Genomic DNA, 21235 nt, shown 5'->3' with positions numbered 1-21235 from the left:
GATACAGGCCACTGGAAACACTGGAATGCTTTACTTAAATATCTGTAGATTACTAATTACAATAAATATAAGAAAGAATATGTGCATTCTTCACGATGAAATATAGCAAGTTCTTTCCAAGGAGATACGAAGTTGCAGAAAAAGCTCCATAAAAGGTGCCCGGAGGAGGAGGATGACAGTAGAATAGTATGATTTTGCAAATGCAGCAATCTTGGAAAATATTCTCTCAAAGTCTGACAGAAAGTTTTCTCCACACAGTGACAAAGTTTGGAATTTAAAGAGAGAATACTATGAAAGTCCTGTGCTGGAGAATCAGTTACCTAGTCGTATATAGTCCAGAGATAGTCGTGGTTTTAAAATTGTTGGATATAGGATACTGCAAGAAGCTAGCTAAACTAAAGGAACTTCTGGTAAAATGGAACCACGTGTTTAAAAAACATTCTGCAAGAAGTATGATATTTGCAAAATTTCCTTATTACAATAGGAAGATAATCTCTGGAATTATTGTTTATAATAATTGTTATGGAAATACATTGCTGTTACATATGTTTGGGGGATTCTTGGGACAGAGATTGATCACTTTTTATAATCAATCATAATTAGCCAACAGATACTGAAAGCCAAAGATATCAGTAACTGGCAGAAAAAAATGGAATCAATTTTTCACCTGATGTTTTTTCACTTGATTTGCACGTTGATCACTAGAAGTATTGAATCTGAAGTGTTTCAGTGAATATATGAGTTTGTTGGGATCTGTGAATGATGTGGTGTGGATTGCCTCATCATAACCTGCAGTTTTTGTGACCACGAAGCTAGTTATCTTTGGAGAGCAACATTATAGTGCATTGGATTAGGATAATCTTCTCTTGGGTGGGAAGTCAGTCGGAATACAGATTCCGCCTCTGCACTTCTGATACCTAGCAGCAACAGAGCCCTGGATATTCTTGATAATCTAAGCTCTGAGCCTGACAAAAAAAACTTGTGGCAGAAGAAATCTGGCTTGGAACCCATGTGCGCTTTGTTGCTCTGGCTGGTAAGGCTTGCTGTGTCATCCAACTTCAGCTTGCACCAGAAGTGTGAGGTCTTAAAATCTGATTTCACAATTTCTGTACAATTTCAATAGTTAGCTGTGCATCTTTCAGAGTGTTGTTTGCTAGCTATTTGTAAAGCATAAATCAAAGTCCTGCAGATTCTAAGAGCAGAGGTTTCAATTGTTCATGCATGAACAAACCTAGAATATACTAAAGAAAGTAGTAATTCCAATAGGTTTTCATGTATGTGTTTTAATACCATTGTACTGTGTTCAACATACTAGTAAATCTGTGGTCTTTTTAATAGTTTACGAGAGAATCTTTCAGTGAAGTCAGTTAAAGAAGCAGAGAAGAAACTTCGCCACCTGCTTGCAGACTTGCCGCTCCCGCCTGAATTGCCTGGAGCAGCTGACTTATCCAAAAGTCCTGAAGAAAAGAAACCAACAGTTCAGTTACACAGCAAGAGGAGACCGAAGTATGTTTACTATACTTTTTTTTAAAAGTGTATCGCTCCAGTAAAAATGATAGTTTTTCAAATGTGTTATGTTGAAAATGTTTATACTTTTTTGTTACTTACTTAATGTTCATGAGGTGTGAGTCAAAGCGCATGGTTTATTGCCACTTAATGTATTAAGCTTGTTGTCTAATAATGTCTTGGTTTTGAGTTTTCTTCAGGGTTAAAACAGTCCTTAGGTGTATTAGCAGTGCCAGAGGTTGGGGGATTGATAATTCTTTCTTATTTTTATCACTTGTGCAAACCCTGGTAAAATCTCATCCCTTATTTATATCTCTGTTTTTGTTGCTTTGGGGTTTTCGTTGTTGTTGTTGTTGTTGTTGTTGTTGTTTGTTTTCAGTTCTGTACTGCACAGTGATAAGCAGGTGAATAGAAGTAGTAGACAGAGAACAGTCAGTTGGGGCAAGCCTGCTGGTTATTAAACTATACGATTCCATCTCAAATATCAAGTGTGAAAACTTGCTTGGGCCATCCATGGCTTTGCTATAAAATCCAGTGCAAACTATTTAAAATATATTTCACTCCTGCAGTGTTTACAGTTCCTTTGTTTTGTAACAACAGAGCTACAACATTTGCATGGCAAAGAGAAATGATTTGAAAGATTTTACAAAAAGTGAATTATTTTTGTCTAAACCAGATATCAACAAATTGAATTTTGAAAGCTCTTTTATTTAAGTTTTTAAAACCCTTTTATGTTCAAAGAAGCTGTGACATGAAAAGGCCTTCATTTTTTTTTTACAAATTTTCAAAGTTTAGAGGAGTAAGGTTGTTTTTCTTCTTTTTAAGGCTGTATTCCTAGATATGCTTATTGTTTTCTAGAATATGTGGACCACGACATGGTGAAACGAAAGAAAAAGAAATAGACTGGGGAAAGCGCTGTGTGGATAAATTTGACATCATTGGGATTATTGGTGAAGGCACTTATGGGCAAGTTTACAAAGCCAGAGATAAAGACACAGGTAGGTTCAAAAGTATAAATGTAATACTGCAATTGGAAGAATCAACAGTTGCTTATTTTTTGTATATTGAGTAAAATTTGTGGTATTCTGCCCCCTAATGTTTGGAAAGTGTTTTTTTTTCTTTAATCTAGTATTTGTCTAATTCAGAAGTTATCTTTTGCTGCCTTGGAAAATCATTTACCTGTAAAGTTGTGACTGGAAGCTTAAGTTGAATAGTCCTGATCAATTTCTTTTTTTTTTTCTTTTTTGTTTTTAAGCTTTGATGTTCTGCACACAACTAAGGTAGTGAAGAAGAGAGGGGCAAAAAGCTGTGTGGAAACAAAATGGCACCCTCAACAGGGTGGTAGAGATTAGTGAAGTTTGTAAAGGGGTGCAAGGGTGAAAGAAGCTCTTCACCAGACTTAGCCATTTTTCTTCTTCATACTCTGACAGTCACTAGCTGACAGTTGGGAGAGAATCTCCCTCTGTACCATGAGGCCCTGAAAAGTTGGATGTTGGGTGTTTTTCTTGCAGTATATCATGTAACTAACTTTACAGCAGTGATATTTTTAAATTCCATGTTGTGTTAAACTGTTGCTCAAATGAGCAAGCATTTACCACTATGGTGTATAAGAACATTGTCACTGCTTCTGAATAGAAAATACATTGACATGGATTTTTGTTATATGCTGTCCTTGGCTTGATCATTTTATGTTCAATTAGTAGTTCTCTCTGTGACTACATGCCCTTCTGGCTTATTGGTGCATACCTTGAATACTGGATGATTTTCTGCTTTAGGAGTACCTGAAGCACTTAGGATCGCATACCAGCTTCAGTTCTCTGATGTCCAGAAGAATGAGCACTGTGATTATACTTTCTTCTGAGTTCTTCACCTCTGCTTGTCTGAGTTTGCAAACTTTAATTCTTACCTTAAGTAGAACTGTCACAGATTTTATTTTTACTTCTTACCTTGGAGCCATTGCAAGTCATTGTCAGAAGCTTCTTCTTGCTCTCCTGCAATTCTGTTCTTTGTGCGTTTAACTTCCTAATGCCTTTGTAACCATATTGGCCTCTTTGGTAAGCTTTGAGGGTATTTGTGCATGGCAGTCATTTCTTATCCTCCGGTAGAAGTTGTTGCTCTCTGTATTGAATGTATTGTTCTGTATGAATACAGAACAGTAAATGTTCCATTAGCTTGGGATTCAGATCTTGTGCTAAAAGTGGCATCATGCCCTTTGAGCTGTCTTGTAGCAGGCTCAGCATTGGGCTTTCAAAGCAATTTGAGTGAAGAGGGAAGGCAAAGCTGTCATGCCAGCTCTGGTCTGGTCTCTGAAACCACAGCTTACAAATGTAACTTTTGAGAATGGAGTTTGTTCAGGTCCATGGTCTGTTCTTAGTGAGTACTTCCAACTCTAGAGGAGGAGAATTCGCGTTTCTGTGTAATGGCATCTATCTTGAGACTCTTTGGCTGTAACAGCTACTGATGAATCTTGTCAAAGCATTTGAATGTCTGCTGTGCTTGCAGCAGTTGCTTCTCGCACAGGTAGCCTGCTCAAAATGAAGGACATGTCAGAGTCTGCTTTTCTGATTTTTGCAGCCTCTGATGTTATAGTGGAAGCAGGTTCTCCAGTATCTGCACTATTGCCTTCTCTGGAGCAGTTAAGAGTGCCTAGAAAACTGCACAATGATTCTTTTATATGTTCAAAAGATTTCTTTAAATCCTGTGTTATTCCAGTTTTCCTTGTAGTTTGCTGCGTCATCTTTTAGGTGTGATCTGAGAGGCATTATCTTCTGAGGTTAAGAACTGGTCTCACTACATCAGTAAGACATGCTGGTTTGAAAGAGACATAAGCTGCAACATTAGGATTTCCTTCCTCCTTATTACAGCCTTTGCTTTCTGTCATGTCTGGTTTATGGGTAATTTGCTATGCTTTGTCCGACAGATCACCATAAAAGCTCCCAAATCTTACAGGAGCTTGCAGACAACATCTTGGCATCCCGAGTTCCAATGATAGCATCTATTTTTGACCAACACTGGCATAAGGGAACTATGTGACTATGTGTGCTTATTTCTTTTGAACCCTCTCCATAAATTTTTTCTTGATTACAGCTCTGTAAACTCGAATGCTTACCTCTATATGTCAATGTATTTGAATTGCTTTCTTGTAGGGATGTCACAGATTATTATCCTTGCTGACTCTTGTTCTGTTGCTTCAATGTTAGTTTCCAGCTGAATGTGTGGCATACTGCAGTGCAGTATATTGTGTATGTGCCATATATACTGCTGTAAGATAAGTCTTTTTAGAGCTAACAAAGATATCTGTGCTTTCATTAAACTTTGCACTGAAGGAAATGGTTGAGTTGGCATACAGTTTTTAGATATCCTCCATCATGAGTAGACTGTACTGCTGCCATTTTGCAGAATCTAGCTTTATCCAGCCCAGCCTGCAGTAAAACAAACGAAGAAAATCTTTCCTCACAGTGTATATGGAACAGAGTTAAATATGGCAGTGACACTTCTGCTAGCAGGAATTATAAGTATACTGATGAATTTGAGAATTCTTTAGTTGTCTGTCTCATATCTTGAACTGTCTAGCATTTCTGGCCAGATATATACCTAAATGTTTTGGCAGAATTGTCATTTTTTCAGCTCTCTGCCTCAGGATTTCATAATAATTTTGAGACTTTATTAGTAGAGTCAGATGGGACCAGGAGCGCGGGTTATGGTTCACGCTTTATCAGTATAGGTGCTCATACCCTCCTAACGGCTGTTTGGTTATAGAGTTGCTCATAATTGTAGTCTTGCACCTTACCCAAGGAGAGTCAGTCTACAGCCTAAGATCTTCCTTTTGAGGGAAAACATGCCTTCAGGGCTTGTGCCATCCAGGCATTGCATTTAGAGGGAAACTCTGTGGAAGGTCTTTCCAGTGACTTGGAGAAGGAAACAAACCTTGTCTCTTCCAAAGCCTAAGTGGTCCTGGTGCTATTGGTATCTTAGTCCTTCCGTTGGCAACAGAAACTTTTGAAAGATATGGTGCTCTCATTTGGCCAGCATTCCTCAGCGCTGTACCTCCTGCTGTTTGAGTCAGGCCTTAGGAAGATGTGTGAGAGACCACTCCCTGCTCACTTGTCCAGTCAGGAAGGTTAAGGATATGCCTTTCCTCTATGGCTTTTGTGCCCAGACTAATCTGTGCAGTAAAGTCCCAAAATGTCAGCAGCAATCTTCTTGATCTCAGCTTTGCCAAAGATTTTTAGATATTGGCATCACTTGTGCTTTTTGGTAAAAGTCCTAGAGTCGTGCCTGTCTGTGAAGTTGTGCCTTATGTTATACACAAGGAGATATGTTACTTGAACTTCTCTGCTCCTTCCACATGAGGCTGCAGCTGAAGAGGACTGTCTTTCTATCCACTCTGTTTTGGTTGCTGTCTCTTTCCTGAACTTGCTAATGAATGAGAAATGTCTGACGTTCTGCCATCTTAGAGCAATGTTGTCTGAATAGCTTCTCAAGTCTTTTCCTCCATCAAAGATCATTCCTCAACAGGATCTAAACCAGTTCACGTGCTCTGGATAACTAAATGATGTGAACTGATGGCTGCCTCTTCCCTCCTTCATTTCTGATGAATACAGTTTCCCAGAGGTGGTCGCTTTGTCAGGAAGTATTATAGCAGAGATCCCTTATTTTAGGGGACTGTCTTCTCAGAAATATTCTGAGACAAGAAATCAGTTTTTGCATTTTTTTTGTCTTAGCAACTTATTTCTGGAATTTTGTTCTTGCATTTAAAGTACTCTGTACTTGTTCTTCTGGATATGAGGCGTATTCTTTCTGTCAACAAAAGACTGAGCATTCTGGAAGGCTTTTTGCCTTATCTGGGGAATTGGTTAAATGAACAAGAGACTCTTTTAGAGGCTAACTCCTACTTGAGTCAGTTACGAGACAACAAAGGTGGTTGTGACTTTGCACTGCTGTTGGTGACCTCCTTGTAGAACATCTCCATTCCCAAGATAACCCATGGAGCTTTGTTCATGCTTTCTGATCAAGCCCTTGAGAGAGCAGTCCTTAACTATTACTCAACCAGGAACTCCAGTACCCTTTTTCATTCTGGTGTTTTATGAGCAGTATTGTTTGGAGTTGCTTGTAATGTGAATGTACTCATAGCCACTTGAAAGAAAGGTGATCAGCCTGCAACTGTTCTTTAACGTTTTTTGTCTGTCCAAACGTACATTGGCAATCTTATTGTTCCAAGTCTGTGCAGGACTTTGGGAAGTTCTGAGGCAAGGATGTGCTTTTCCCTTCTAAGAGCCATATGGGAGATATGTAGACCAAGAGAGGAGTTTCCTACACTTCTGCAAGTACTTCATTAAAATGAAGTTTTCATTAAAATGTTAACAACATTTAAATTCTTCTGACTTCCAGTGTTTGCAGGGGAAAACCTTGGGTTTAAATGTATTTGTTAGCCTGTACCTAAGAAGTACAGCTAATAGTCAATAACCTTTCTGGTCCTCATAAAACACACATTTCTCCTTGAAGGACAGGAAGGTGAGAAGAATCTTTTTCTCCATTCTGACCTGTGATGATACAGTAGTAAGAAATCTGTAGCAGACGTAGGCATCTGACTCTAAAGCTATTGTTGAGAATCAATTGTACATGTGGGTTTATTGATAGATCCAGTGTGGCAGATCACAGGTGTAAGTGAGGCATTAAGGAGGAAGAGAGGCTTAACAATCATTAGCTGAAAGCTCTCATATATAGTTTCACTTCTCTGTGTGACTGATTCCCCAAATTGGCCTAGTTTTATTTCCCTTCAGCATAGCATTGATGCAAGCACCAAAATGTTAACATTTGGTTGTATTACTTCTGTTCAGAAATAGACTAAGAGTGAAAGGGGGTAAAAAAAAAATCTGAATCCCATAATTTGTTTACTAGTGTTAATGTTTTGTATTTGAATTTTCTCTTAGGTGAAATGGTGGCACTAAAGAAAGTACGTCTGGATAATGAAAAGGAAGGGTTTCCAATTACAGCTATTCGGGAGATTAAGATTCTTCGACAGCTAAATCACCAAAGCATTATCAATATGAAGGAAATAGTGACAGATAAGGAAGATGCTTTGGACTTCAAGAAGGACAAAGGTATGTACACTACCACGGGGGATAGTTCTTTGTAGCAGTAGTCTGCTATGCAGGGCCTGAAAAAAGTTTCATTAAAAATACGTTTGCAAATTGTATGCTTTAACAAGGGGTTATAATGGGACTTGGTTATTATTAGAAGTTCTTTACTTAACTCAGTGATGCCTTTTGCTCATAGAAACATTTTTTGTGATTATTCTGTGGAGTAAAAGGTTTCTTTCTATTGCTTGATTCCAGTCTTGTTGGAGAAGAACAGATGTTTGACTCCTTGTCCTATATAGATTACAGAGGGCAGCAACAATGGGAAGATCGTGCACTGGAGGTTTTTTAGCCTTTTACTTCCCTTGTAATCTTTTGTCATATCATTTGAAGAGATGTTTTTCATTTCGGGCCTCGTTTTTGTTTGAGTTGTGTTTCAGTTTTTCAGAATTGGATATGTGTGTGTCTTGAAGGCTAGAAGGATAAATGAAAGCAAGATTTGTTTTTGTTTTCCCCCCAAATTTCCCTGTGTCCATCCCCCCCGAAGGCCAGTAGATTTCTGCTTTTTTTGTTCCTTCAGTGTATCGTCTGGCTTGTTTGAGTTACAGGAGCCTCCTTAGCCTAGAGAATCAAGCAAACAGGATGGAAGTTATGCAGTGTTGCTGCTTGCTGCTTTTGATATTGGAGTGGTCACTTTGTCTTTGGGGGCTGTTTCCTTTTAAGTACAAGTCTTAAACCTATAATTTTGCAGTATTTTAGTGTCCTGTGGGCAATTTGATGTGTGGTTTGGCTGAGGAGCATGTTTGGAATGTGTTCGCTCTGCTGCTTCCCTGTTCTGCCTTCCTGAGTTACTATAGGGAATGTCCAGCAAAAATGTGGATAGAAAACAGTGTATATACTGCATCAGCAGCAGAAACATCAGCTGACACTGTGCGTCAGAAGATGGAAGTCAAAATTAGGCAGGAATTGGGTTACTTTTCTAGCATCTTTAGAAAGTAAGACCCTGAAGGGGTATACAGTGCTGACATGCTTTTTTGGGGGGTAGGGGTGGGGACTTTGTTGTTTGTTCGTTTAGAGTAGGAAACATCTACCAAAACAGTTTCTCTAGGTATGTGCAGGTTCAGTGGTCAGCACCCACTTTGTACTGAGTTTTCATTAGGTCTAAGCTGCCTGGCTAATGAGATCACATTGAGCCTTGAGTTAATACTTAATGTCTTATCAATTTGCTCCCTTTTTGTTTGCTGCCATGTCTAGAATTGAATTGGAAGGTTTTTGGGGGTGTATTACAAAATGTATGTCTCATTACTTTCAAATATAGTGTGCTTTTTGTCCAACTCTATATTTGTTCTTTTGATATTGCTTTCAATTTATTTTCATGTTCGTATTTAACAGCTTATTAAATATGTCTTTAGTAAACCTTGCAAGGGAGGGGACTTCTCTGAAGATGCTAGAATAAAATTAGCTTCTGGTAGTCTCTTGAAAACAGTAGCAAGAAAGTAAGACTGTGCTATTGTGATTTGGCTGCAAAAAGATAGTTTGTTTTTTTTTTTTTTTTTCAGGCTACTGCATTCTGTATTTCTGCAACAAGAGTAGTCATTATAAGGTGGGCATTTTTAGATGAGAAGTTGTGGTCAATTTATAGTCTACACAAGGAGGAATGCAAGTGGGAAATTCAGTCATTTTCGTGGTAAACTATTGCAAGATCAATAATAGTAAGATGCTTGGGTTAAGAAGGAAAAACTACGAAAGTGACAGTCGTATGTCTTATTCAAGCAGAGTTTCCAGTAAAAGTGTAGTGTTTTGCTTTCTCATGAATGTTTTTGCTTAATTTATGCTATATGCTTAATTTTACTTTGGAACATAGCCCTTACAAAACCCTGCTGAAATCGCATATGTAAAAGTCAGGCATGAGAACACTTCTTCCCATGCATGTTCCTCTAGCTAATACGGGTAAAGTTAATTTTGTGTCTAAGGTTGCCTGTCATATCCAGACCCATTATTCATCTACTCATTCACTATAAGGTTTTCTTGATGGTATCTTAATAGTTTAAAATGCAGCAAATTTAATATTCTGATAGTTAAGTAAATATTGGGAACACTCTGTATAGTAGTTGTTTTAAAGATGCTTTTTAAGATGGTAACATTGGCACACAAACCAACAGTGGCTTGCTTGTACCACTTTGTCCCCATACTGTTGAGCTGTATTACATGTTTTTTTTAATTACGTAATCTTATGTCTTCCTCAGTTTTGAGTGTCTGACTTATCTCAGTATTTTTAACAGTACTTTAAGGAAAGTGGAAGAAAAGTATATCTGTGATTTGCCCTGACCATTTTGGGATGTAAGCTCAAAAATACCAATGACACCAATAGAAAGGATTAGATTTACCGTTAGAAAAACATATGCAACACACTGAAGCAGTGAGTTACAAACATAAGAGTGTTTCCGTCTTGCAGGCAGCACTATTGTTTGTATAGATTTGGTGCACACACAGCTAAGTAGGTTATATGTGGATCTGCTGTACTGAAGATCTGAATTTTTTACCTTTGCAGTCTTCAGTACGTATAAGGCTTAATGATAAGGTTGGAAAAAGGCATGTAATGCCTTTTTCTACTTTTACTAGTTGATATTTTACTAACTGGTATTTTAACACCTTGATTCTAAGGCAGGATCTCCTGCGTAAAGCCTGTACTTCAGAAGGTGGGAGGGAAAGAGTCTCCATTTTATTTGTTACTCTAGCAGTTAGCCGGATGTAGGCTTTTTCCCTTTCCTGTCTTTCAAAGGAAGATAGATGAATACATAAGCATAGGGATGGGAATGAATGACTCCTAGTTTGTATTCTGTTTTGTGTATATATCTGCATAACAGTCAATGAGAAAAAAAAATTCTATTGAACATACTGTTAAAACTTGCTCTGCTTCTCTCAGGACATAAAGCCTCATTTGACTTGCTAGCCACAGTGAGCCGTCATTGTCGCCCAATATTTTCTAAAATCTCAGGACTCTGAATATATATATATATATATATATATATATATATTTTAATGTTTTATCCCAGTGAGCTGGTGCAGGAACAATTGTGGGTGTCTGTGTTTGACTGTAGAGGACGCAATCTGATAGTATCAGTGCTTGTGACAGAGTCTGCTGTCAGCAGTTTTTCCTTTGCTTTTCCTTTTTGTTTGTTTGATAGTAGTGCAAATTAATTGGTGTTCACATTCATGAACTTCGGTAGCTGGGTAGTTGAGTCTGGAGTAGGAAAGACTGTACTTTGTGGAAGCCATCTTATCTTCGTAGCATGTTTTGTCTGGGAATTTTGTGTGAGATTACCAGTGCAGCAGTAATTAAAGAAAACAAGATTTGGTTTAAAGCAGAAATGAATTTAAAACAAAGGGCTATTTGCTAGATATATTCAAATTTGTACACCTCATAAGCAAAGTTAATCAAGCCATTTTATCAGTTACAGAGAAAATCATTGGAAAAAAGGCCTTTCTTATTCCAATATGCTTTCGTCAGCTCTGATTTGTCCTCTCAGTCTGTCATGTATATGTCTCAGGTTTTTCATTGTGAGAAGCCACTTTTCTTTCTCTCTTTTTTTGTTTTTTATCACTTTGTTTCTTGTTCTTTGGGTGCTTGAGATGCTCCTTTGGTTCTCAGCTGCCTGTTTAATAGCTGCTAGCTGTTGGCAAGTGCTTAACAGCCTAGCTATGGACCTGCCATTGTCTCTTCTTACTAAACACAGGGAGACTGGGAATTTGACCTGCTTTTATTTCCTTAGCTTATTACTGCTGCAAAAACAAACTGGTGCCTGACCTATCTTTCACTGCTGTGAGCATAAAACCAGTAGGTGTACTGACTGACTTGTCTTATTCCTTTCAACTGGAAGAGGCATTCTCCACCGCTAACCCAAGGGAGAATGTAAAACTCTGCATGGGAGACTTTAGTAAGAAAGATCTGGTTGACATCACACTTAAATGTGTGTGTGTGTGGATTTTCTTTGGATTGTGGGATTTTTTTGTGTGTTTATAATTCATTTTAAGATCTACTTTTACTTTAGGTAGATTCAGTTTTGAATTGACTTGCAGAACAAGAATAAAGAAAACCCTTTAGGCATGAAGTCGGTCTCTATTCTGACAGTACAGTAGTACACTTGTCATGAGGACTGACTCTGTGGCACATAGTTGTACAACTAGCTAGTTACTTTCTCACAGCCATCAAGGCGTTCTTAGTCTGTCTGAAAATTTGTGGTTTGGAAGGAGTCTGTGGCAGCAATAATGCTGTTGTCAGAGAGTGCTTCACTCCGGGGTTCCTTCTCTATTCCTACTGCAGCTGGCTTTGTCCAGGTTTCCTGGGAAGTCTACTAGGAAATGAAGAATTTAGTGAATCCACACTGCTTGGAGTCATTCAAGGGGAGGAAAAAAAAAATCAGCATTTTTATTTCCTATGTCACTTACAGTTGGAATGAATGGCAGAACAGCGGAAGTATGAATCTGGGTAGATAATCAAATGTTTTTCATTTTATTTTCTTGTTTGTGATTTTTTTTTCTTTGAAATTAGGTGAGTGCTGACCCATCTGTGGAAGCTCTCTCTTGGTAATGTAATGCATAAGGAGAGAGAGCTCTGGAAGAAAGGATGGTCCCTCTTGTGGATCTCTGTCCTTGGGCAGGAAAGCAAGTGCTGCTTTTTCTTTAGATGATGGATTGTGCTTAGCTTGAGGCTCCGCATTTTGGTGTGGTGGTTCTCTTGTAAGGTGGAGGGCATCTTGTGGGGAATGCAGGATTTTGCATCTTCTTTATTGCTAAATTTAAGGATTTGCCACTGTATTTCTGTAGGTTTGCTGGCGTAGTAGTCTTTAGATGTGCACAGTCCTCTGTTTTCATGCTGCTTTCTCTTCCAGCTCAAGCAATCTCCACTCCTAGTTGTCACTGTCCCCTCTTCTCTGATCCCATTGCCTGCAAAGCAGCCTGTTAGCACTTGGTCTCTGTTATAACAAGCACTTACAGAACCAGACTGTACTGAATTTCAGAAAGCTCTGATAGATATACAGCTTGCCTTGCTGTTCCTAAAACAGTTGGTAGACTCTTCTTGCCTAAACAGTCTTCTCACTATAGCTAAATTGTCAGGAATAGTGTGACTGCTTGTGTGGTGCTTGACCTTTTCTGTGTGTTTTACAGGACTCTGATTTGGAATGAGTGCAGGCCTAGCTGTGTGACTGTTCAACTTGATCCATGTTAGGACAGTAAGAGGGAAAAATCCATGTCTATTGAACAAAGATTTCTGATTTGTTGTCTTGCTTTTCCTCAGCTTTAAGTCCCGTCCCGTCCCCCCCCCCAATTTCTCAGTAATATTTTGTGAAACAAGGACAGTATTTATTTTGAGGGTTTCAGTATGCCCTTAGGCTGGTACACCTATTTCAGAACACGAGTATCCATGTGCCTGGAGTTTGGATTGGATTTGTTTCAAGAGGAGAATGCAACTGAACTTGCCATGAGGCAGTAACACTGTCATCAAGGAAAATTTTAATGTTGAGTGAAAATGTAAAGAAAGGAAAAGTTCTTCTTTTATTGGGGACTAAGTTTGGCTTAAACAAAAAGATTTGTTCTGTCTTATGATAGCTAGAAGGAAAAATTATTATGTCACTGTTGCTTTCTTTGGTCTTTAGCCAATTAATTCAGAGGCCAAGTCTTGTCTTGATGTTTCTCGAGTTGGAAAATAGGTTTGTAAGAGTTGAATAGAAAGAAAATAGCTGTTTTCCCCAAAGCACAGTAACCTTAAGGAGTTGCTGGACAGTCTCTTTTTAAATTTTAAAGCTATGAGTTTGTTAGCATTCTATGTTTAAAAACTGCATCATGGAAGACAGTATGTCATGAGTCCTGGAAGAGAAAAGATAAGGATGTGGAAGAGTAAATATTCAATTAATTCTAATCAGTCAAGCAAAAGAAATTATCTACATTTTGCATAGAAGAAACTGAGGAGACTCGCTAGCAAAATGAAAATCTAAAGAACCCCATAAGAGGAATTGGGGTGACTGCATTAGCATTGAAATTGGGGGTCTGCAGAGAGGGGTGGAGAGAGATGGATAGATGCTGTGCAGGAGGAAAACAGGTACTAACACATGGAGTGTGGTGGATGTGTTTTTTGTTTTTTCTGGAATGGAGAAGGGGATTGGTATGAGGAAGCAGAAACCAGGAAGAAGCCAGGACAGGAAAGGGGCTAAAACACACCAAGAATATGGGGTCTCATTTCCTACCGTAGCCTGTAGGAAAATTTCTACTGCTTTGAGCCTGGAGTGAAATCCCAGCAGACATCAAAGACTTGTGAAACCCGCTGCCATAGTGCCATCTGCTTTAGTGTTTTTTGTGTAGTAGAGAGGAACCTTTCAATGCTGTGGTTCTAGATGTTCCAGTACAGCTGTTGGGCTGGTGGCTCAAAGTTGTTTGTTTGATTGTTTTTAATAATAAAAACACATTGTAGCCATGAATATGTTATGGATGTTAAGGTTACAAAGTCAAATACTTAATTATTGGAAATGCCAGAACCCAGTGGCTGGTCTTTCACCTGCCTCTTTATGCGTTTGTTTATAACGCACTCCAGTCTGAGCAAATAGGGTTTTTTCTGCTGGACTTTGCTTCATTTGGTGGGCATATCTTAATTTATTGCGGGAATAAGGAAGGTGATTTAGTGTAGAGCTAGAAAGCGTTTAATGAGTGAGGCAGGAGATTCCAGCAAAAGGTAGATAAGATACCTGCATACTAATTTGGGGGCCTAGATTTTCTTCCTTGTCTCTACTAAATACTACTTTTTTAATGCTGGAGAAGTCACTTGCCTGATGCTGCTGAGATGCTTGTTAATCATGATCATAGGTTTTCAGGATGTATGACTTGAAGCTGCGTTTCAGTTTGCCAAGGTTCTGAGCCCCTTGCTGCACTTGATGTTTGTAAGACTTGCATTAATGTATGAAGTTTAAAATAGTGAAATAATCTGAAAAATCAGACACTAAGCATCTCAGATTGAACTTAAAAAATTCTTGGAGGATCTGAACATTGTCTTTCGTTGCTGTAACCATTCTTCTGTAAGATAGTTATAATAATGTCATGCTTAACATTGCAAAGACAAATTGCTTGAAACGTATATTACAGTGGAAAACATTATTTAAAAAATAAGGGGAAATTGACACTTGTATCGCTGGAACAGGATTTTAAAAGATAGCAATAAATAAGGCATAGGGCCCCATTCTGAATGGTGAGGATAGAGCCAAACAGTGAGCAGCTGTTCATCAACTCAGCGCTGTACATACGGTGCACTGAATGAGGCAAGGATCCTTGTTTTTTTTTTTAAGCTCTTTTATATTTCAAGATACTGTAATGCATATATGCAAAGATCAAATTAAGGTTTGCAGATAGTATGGCCTTTCTGGTCAGCCAGTTGCTCTAATCTGTGTTTAATCAGATATTTTGAGAAAACAAAAGCAATTTCTTTATGAAGTTACATTTGGAAAGCATTGATTAAACTGTCATCTATTTAAGCTCTTGGATCCTCTCCTACCCTCCAACCCCAAGCACTTGTATCTTGCTTTGCGAACAAATGACTTGATTTGATGACAGTACAAAAAACCCCAGAACCTGTCTGCATCACAGAAATGCAAAGTATGTTTTGTTGGGTTTTTCAGCCCCTTGGAAGATCCTTTGAATATTGCAGAACATCTGTACCATGTTTTGTGGACTTACCCATTTTGTATGCGTAGCTTTACAGCATTATACCCACCTCATTTGGTGTTTCGGTTACTTCACTAGTGTTAGAGTTCCATGACTGGAAATGTGTGAGCTGGAGAAGGGAATGTGCTTATCCTTTAATTATTCTAAACCAGTATCTCACTTTTTGACCCTTATAGACTCCCAAATTGGTCCAAAGGATGAATTTTTCTAAATGCAAACAAAAGGGGTAAGGCTAGAATTGTTTCCAACCACGTGAGTCTCCTTTATTTATTGTGTACCTCCCTAATAGATTCAGCTGCTATCTCTTATCCCGTATTCAAAACTAGGCAATATTACTGCTGTTCATCTGCTCCAGCTGCTGCTCCATCAACATGCAGTGACATTGAGGAATCTTATTATCTCAGTAGATGAAGGAACGGAGATGAGCTACGTGGTATTAGCAAAGAAAATTGGGCAAAGACATAACCCCCCTATCAGTGCTCTCTTGCAGCATATGGAAATGGACTCTAGGCTGCCTCCCTCCCCACAGGTACTTATTAATCAAGCAGTGCAGGTCTTTAACATAACAGCAGTAAGATGAGTAAGATAAAAGTCAATAAGTAATTCTGAGTTCATTTGAATTGCATGCATTTTGTGGTAACACTGCTTTCAGTGTTTCTATGACACCCCTTTGAGAAATGGGGATATCGGGGAAAGCTAACATGGAACAATGGGTCATTTTAAAACATAATCTCCAAGTTATTGAGCATCTTGGCCTCGTAAAGGGAAGAACGATTCTTTTTGTCTGTTGTCTTTTTCCTTTCTAAGAAATGAATGCTTGTGTGGCATTTGTTTAGATTAAACTAAAGGGCGATGAGTTCAAGGTAAACCTGAACTCAGAACTGTGCTTTAATAAGCAGGCTTCTGCCTGTGCGTAGTTTGTGAAATCTTCTGTTTTCTTCTTCCTGAGTATCTATAGTTTCCTTCCATATTAGGAAGGGTCAAATCCCCTGATCTAATGAAAGCTAATGGCGATTTGAAATGATCAGATGGAATAATATAACTTACGTTAACTGAAACTGCAAACTTCCATCAGAAGATGGCCTCATTCACGCATCCAAAAATAAACTAACAGCTTTCACTTCAGTTTGCTTAATACCTTTTTTGCAGCTATGTTTACTTCGAAATATAGCTTAAGTAGTAGTAAAAATCAAATTTGTGATGGCTAGACTGTCAAGGCTAATAGGCTGGTTTTAATAGTTCCTCATAACCAAGGAAGAAGACTCAGCTTTGACAATTTGTTTAAAAAAAAAAAAAAAGCCTTCACCTCCAACGTTGTATAATATGTAGGCAGTAATGCACAAGTATGACGGAACTGTGTGTTTGCCTTTGCTCTGATATGGAAGGAGCATTTGGCATTTATACTTGTTGCTCTAGTGTATGTTTTGTAATGAGAGTGGCAGAGAATATAAATAATCGGATGTCGTCAGCTGGGTATTACTTTGTTTTATTTATGAATTGTCTCCATTGCTGTCAACTTTCCCTCTTGTATGAGGGTACCAATTGTGGTGGTTGGTTACGAGCAGTGGTGGAAAATCCCCTGAGCAGGAAATTGCTCAAGGCATGGAGCTTGCTTTTCATATAAAAGAGAAGTCTGGGTTCAGCTGTTCTAACTAAACAGGTCCGAAATCCCACTGACCCTTCCCAGCCTTTCTCCTCGCTGTGTGCACCCAGAGTGTAGCCTGCTGGCGTGATAGTTGAATTTCACTTGTATTCCAGAGGAAGAGGATCTCAAGGTCACTGGTATTCAGTTTGTTGAGCTGCCCACAAAAAGGGGCATCTAGAGTAATCTGGCACTGTAGCATTTAGATCAGGTGTTGTGTTTGAAGGGATTTTAAAAGCTTTGGTTCATCCTTTGGCAGGTGACAGTGAAATAACCTGAACACCAGGTAGCTAGTCATCTTGTTTCCAAACCTTTGTGCTTTTACCATCCTGAACTTGTGCAACCCCATTATGCAAATATTACAGCACGGCAGACTTCTGGTTCTCTACAGCTCTTAACACTTCCTTCTTTTCTTTTCTGGAAGCAGTAGGATTGGGTTATACCTGGTCAATTTAAATGCTGCTCCATCTTCTCCGTGCACACCAATGGTTATTTTGCTTGGTCCATGTAACATACAGCAGGGAAAAAAGGAGCTGCATTAAAAACCACAAACCCCAGGTGTTTTATGCGGTGGCTTGTAGTTTAGTTGCTGTTGGCTGATTGATTGTCTTAAGTTTAATAGTTACTGTATGAGTAATTTTCTTTATTTGCTTAAATACTAGAGGACACAGTTTAAGCTTGATGATTTGACACTCTATTCACTTTTCAGCTACTAGGTAAAAGTCAAGTTAGCGCGGTAGGATTTGGCCATGTATGTGTACGTTTTGGCAGGCTGACTGCCAGTTGTTGCTCCAAGACTTTCACCAGCTTCTGAATTGAAACTGTTATGAGGGAAGAACTAGAGCCTATAAGGAGTTCTTGTTGGGCAGAAGCTGTTTATATTTTGTAGAAGGATGCCTTTGAAATCTTTTTTTGGGAAGGCTTTTGAAAATGGAAGGTAGACAGACCCCCGGGATGTGGTTTCTGCAGTGCAGCAAGTGCTCGGCAGGGTCTGCACTGGCTTCCTTGCCTCATAGTTTAAGAAGAAGGGGAAGAATTAAGCACTAAAAAGTGGATTATGCTGGGGGGGAGGTGTTTCTGTTCGAGATTAGTTATTGCTGTTTCTAAAGTACTCAGCACTTTTCCTCTTTAAGTACCCTTACTTATATCAGAGTCTTGGTTTCAGTTGGTTTGTTTGTGGAATAACATGCACTGATACAAGATAAGACCAGATTCTGTTCCGCTTAATATAGGTATGTGGCAGTTTGGCACATGGACTTGTCTTTGCAAAGCTGCTGCTGCTGTCTAGTAGGTTAGCTCTGCTTTCTCATTTTGTCTTGTCTTATAGGTGCATCTAGTCTGAGAAGGGCAGACTTATTTCTGACCCAATTTCGCAGTGGAAGCTTAAAATCAAAAAAATGATGACAGATGAACTAGTGCTGTATATATTTTGTTTCTAGATTTCTCCACAAACTCTAGGTAGGGAATACTAATCCAGCTAAATTTTCCCTAAATAAAATGGTATTTTGATGGAGAGCCACATGGAGAGTACGTCTACCTAGATTAAAGCACTGTGCAGTGGAATTTTATTTGTTTGCTCAAATATTTGGCAACTAGAATAATTGTTTACATGGAAAAAATATTAGGAAAATATTTTATAACACTATATTTCACTATTGTTATTGAAAATGGGATGTAGCTATAAATACTGCAAAAATGTAAATAGATATGTGTGAAAAATACTTCCTGCTTTCAAAAGTAGAGAGCAGCAGCATTTTGGACTGCATTTAACCAGTCTCTTTCTTTCTCTCTCTTTCCATTATCGCTTCTCTTCTTAGGTGCATTTTATCTGGTATTTGAATATATGGACCATGACTTGATGGGACTGCTGGAATCTGGTTTGGTTCATTTTAATGAAAATCATATAAAATCATTTATGAGACAGCTGATGGAGGGCTTGGCCTACTGCCATAAGAAGAACTTTTTGCACAGAGATATCAAATGTTCAAATATTCTACTAAATAATAGGTATGAATATTACTTCATGTATGTAAAAATTTGTATGTTAAGAATATCTTAAATCTTTCATTTAATCATCAGAGTTCACCTGCTGCTTTAGATCACTGGCAACCCCCCTTTTTTTTGATTGCCTAGTTTCTTTAAAACCAATTGTAAAATATTAATCTGATTTTACAGCTTGACATTGGATCCTGCAATTATTTGTTAAACTTCATCTGTGTTGGAATAGCAGGATTAAAACTTAAATCCATTAGGTTACACTATGGGTAAAAAAAAAAAAAAAAGTACAAATATATTAAAACAGAATTTTAGGAAATAAGTGTTTCATGTGTGTTCTTTTTGCTATCTCATTTCAAAATGAAGTGTCGATAGGCTGGTTCTTTGCAACGTAATTCTGAGGTCGCCATCAGTCTGCATAATGCTTTAAAAGAGTATTTGACCAGACACGTTCAAACTAAATTCTATTAATTTTGGCTTGCAATGAGAGCCAACAATCAAATGGGGCTAAGAATATTTCTTACTTTTTTAACTAGTTGTGATTACAAACCAAATTGGTAAACACGCTTTTGTTCAGTGTGTAATGACAACAGAACCACCCCCCCCCCCCCCAAACTGCTGTTCACCATCAGGAAGGGTATTGAGAACAAGACAGACAAAATTTTGCTACTGTGTAAAGTTTTGTGTCCATATCTTGAATTTTGTGTGCAGTTCTGATCCCTGTATTTCAAAGTAGACGAAGTAGAACTAGAGCAATACAGAGAAGGACAGCTAAGGGGATAGAAGGAGACACAAGAAAAAAGTAGGGACTCTTCCTCATTTTGGAGAGGAGGTATGATTGGGGCCTGCAAAATCATGAAGACTGTGGATAGCTTTAATGCAGAACTGTTATTCACCGAATCCAGCAATTCTAAAATCAGGGAGCAGTTGTAGAGACTAGTAAGAGATAGATTTAAAACAGCCAAGAGTACCCTAACAGAACAGGTAGCTTCTGGGATTTGTTGCCACAGGAGTCTGTCAAGGCAGACAGTGTCAGGAGATTCAAAAAGGGACGGGACAAGTTTGTGAAAGGCATCATTAAGATGCTAAAGGGAATAGATAGGGATACATGCTCTAGCACTCCTAATCCAAAGATTGTGGGTAGTGGTCAAGCACAAGGAAAATGAGCCTTAAAGTGGGCAGGTTCATGTGTTCTCCTTATTAATCTCTGCCTGCCACTGTTGGAAACTGAATACTGGGCAAGCTGGATCATTGGTCTCACTTAGCAGGACCCATTTTTGTCCCCGGTTTTGACCTAGTTCAATTTTTCCTTTCTTCCTTCTGTTTTTTTACCGTGATCTAATGTTAGACTGTATTCAGTTCTGGATCCCACTGTAGTCTTCCAGGATTCTGAGACACTGACCCTTACACAGGTGTACACATCTCCGCATCTCTCACCTTGCCCATGCTCTACCCATTTATTTTTTTGCTTATGTCCTAATCTCCAGTGTTGATGCTGACGCTGTGCGCCTTTGGGAGCTCAGGAGCTGAGCTATAACTTGATGGTGGAGAAGAGCTCATTACAGTAGAGGCGGTACTTTCTGTTGTACCATGCTCTCCCCACTCCAGGATACACAGTGCTTTCCCCCAGGATACTTTCTGAGCATCCTTAGAGGTTTCCACTGGAGGAAGAAAAAGTTGGTCTAAATGATTTTAAACCAATGCTTCTTAAATCCCATTACCAGTTACAGCCTGAAGCCACACACATGGATTGTCTTGTTTTTAGCTATGCAACTTAAATATCTTTGGTCAGAAATTCATTGGTAATCCAGAAATACAATATCTGAGGAACAAGCATATAAACTTGAGGGATACATTTTTTGCTCTGGGAAATCTCCATGAAATGTAATAGCAATTCCAAGCACATATCTGAGGGGAAAATGCAATGGAAATTCTAATCTGTATGTTTTGATATCACAAAATAGTAATTCTTGCACACATCAGCAAGTCTTACCCTAATTTGATGAACGAACCTGAACTTGTGTTATTTGAAAGTGGCAGGACTTTTAAAAGCTCAGAACTTTAAAAAAACAAAACAACAACAACAAAAAAACCCACTTCCACACTAATTTCATCTGTTAGAAGTGTGCAGATACCTTTCTGTATAAAACATCCAAACTTTATGGATGGTGGGGGCATGTGGTTGGTTAGTGGTATGTGTGTTTTGTGCAGTGCCTTTCAGCCATGGAGAAGGCCAGGCAAGAGCTCTGGGGATTTCTTCCATTCTTCCCCTCCTCACCTATAGGAAAACTAAAGAAGGGCC

At 38.6% G+C, this 21235-nt stretch overlaps 1 protein-coding gene across 4 annotated transcripts in view; it reads left to right on the top strand.

Annotated features, from left to right (window-relative positions):
• The window catches only part of CDK13 (cyclin dependent kinase 13), a 56706-nt gene that overhangs the window by 18176 nt on the left and 17295 nt on the right, over positions 1-21235 (top strand). For all 4 annotated transcript variants that reach the window (XM_067291232.1, XM_067291230.1, XM_067291233.1 and 1 more), the window contains exons 3-6: positions 1339-1506; positions 2365-2504; positions 7440-7610; positions 18756-18945. In XM_067291232.1, coding sequence (XP_067147333.1) covers positions 1339-1506; positions 2365-2504; positions 7440-7610; positions 18756-18945 — 669 coding nt within the window. The remainder of the gene's footprint in view (positions 1-1338; positions 1507-2364; positions 2505-7439; positions 7611-18755; positions 18946-21235) is intronic.

The sequence above is a fragment of the Apteryx mantelli genome, chromosome 2 (genome assembly GCF_036417845.1).
Source record: "Apteryx mantelli isolate bAptMan1 chromosome 2, bAptMan1.hap1, whole genome shotgun sequence".
NCBI classification, from domain to species: Eukaryota; Metazoa; Chordata; class Aves; order Apterygiformes; family Apterygidae; genus Apteryx; species Apteryx mantelli.
The sequence above is the reverse complement of the archived record's forward strand: the minus strand, read 5'-3'. Positions and strand labels throughout refer to the sequence as shown.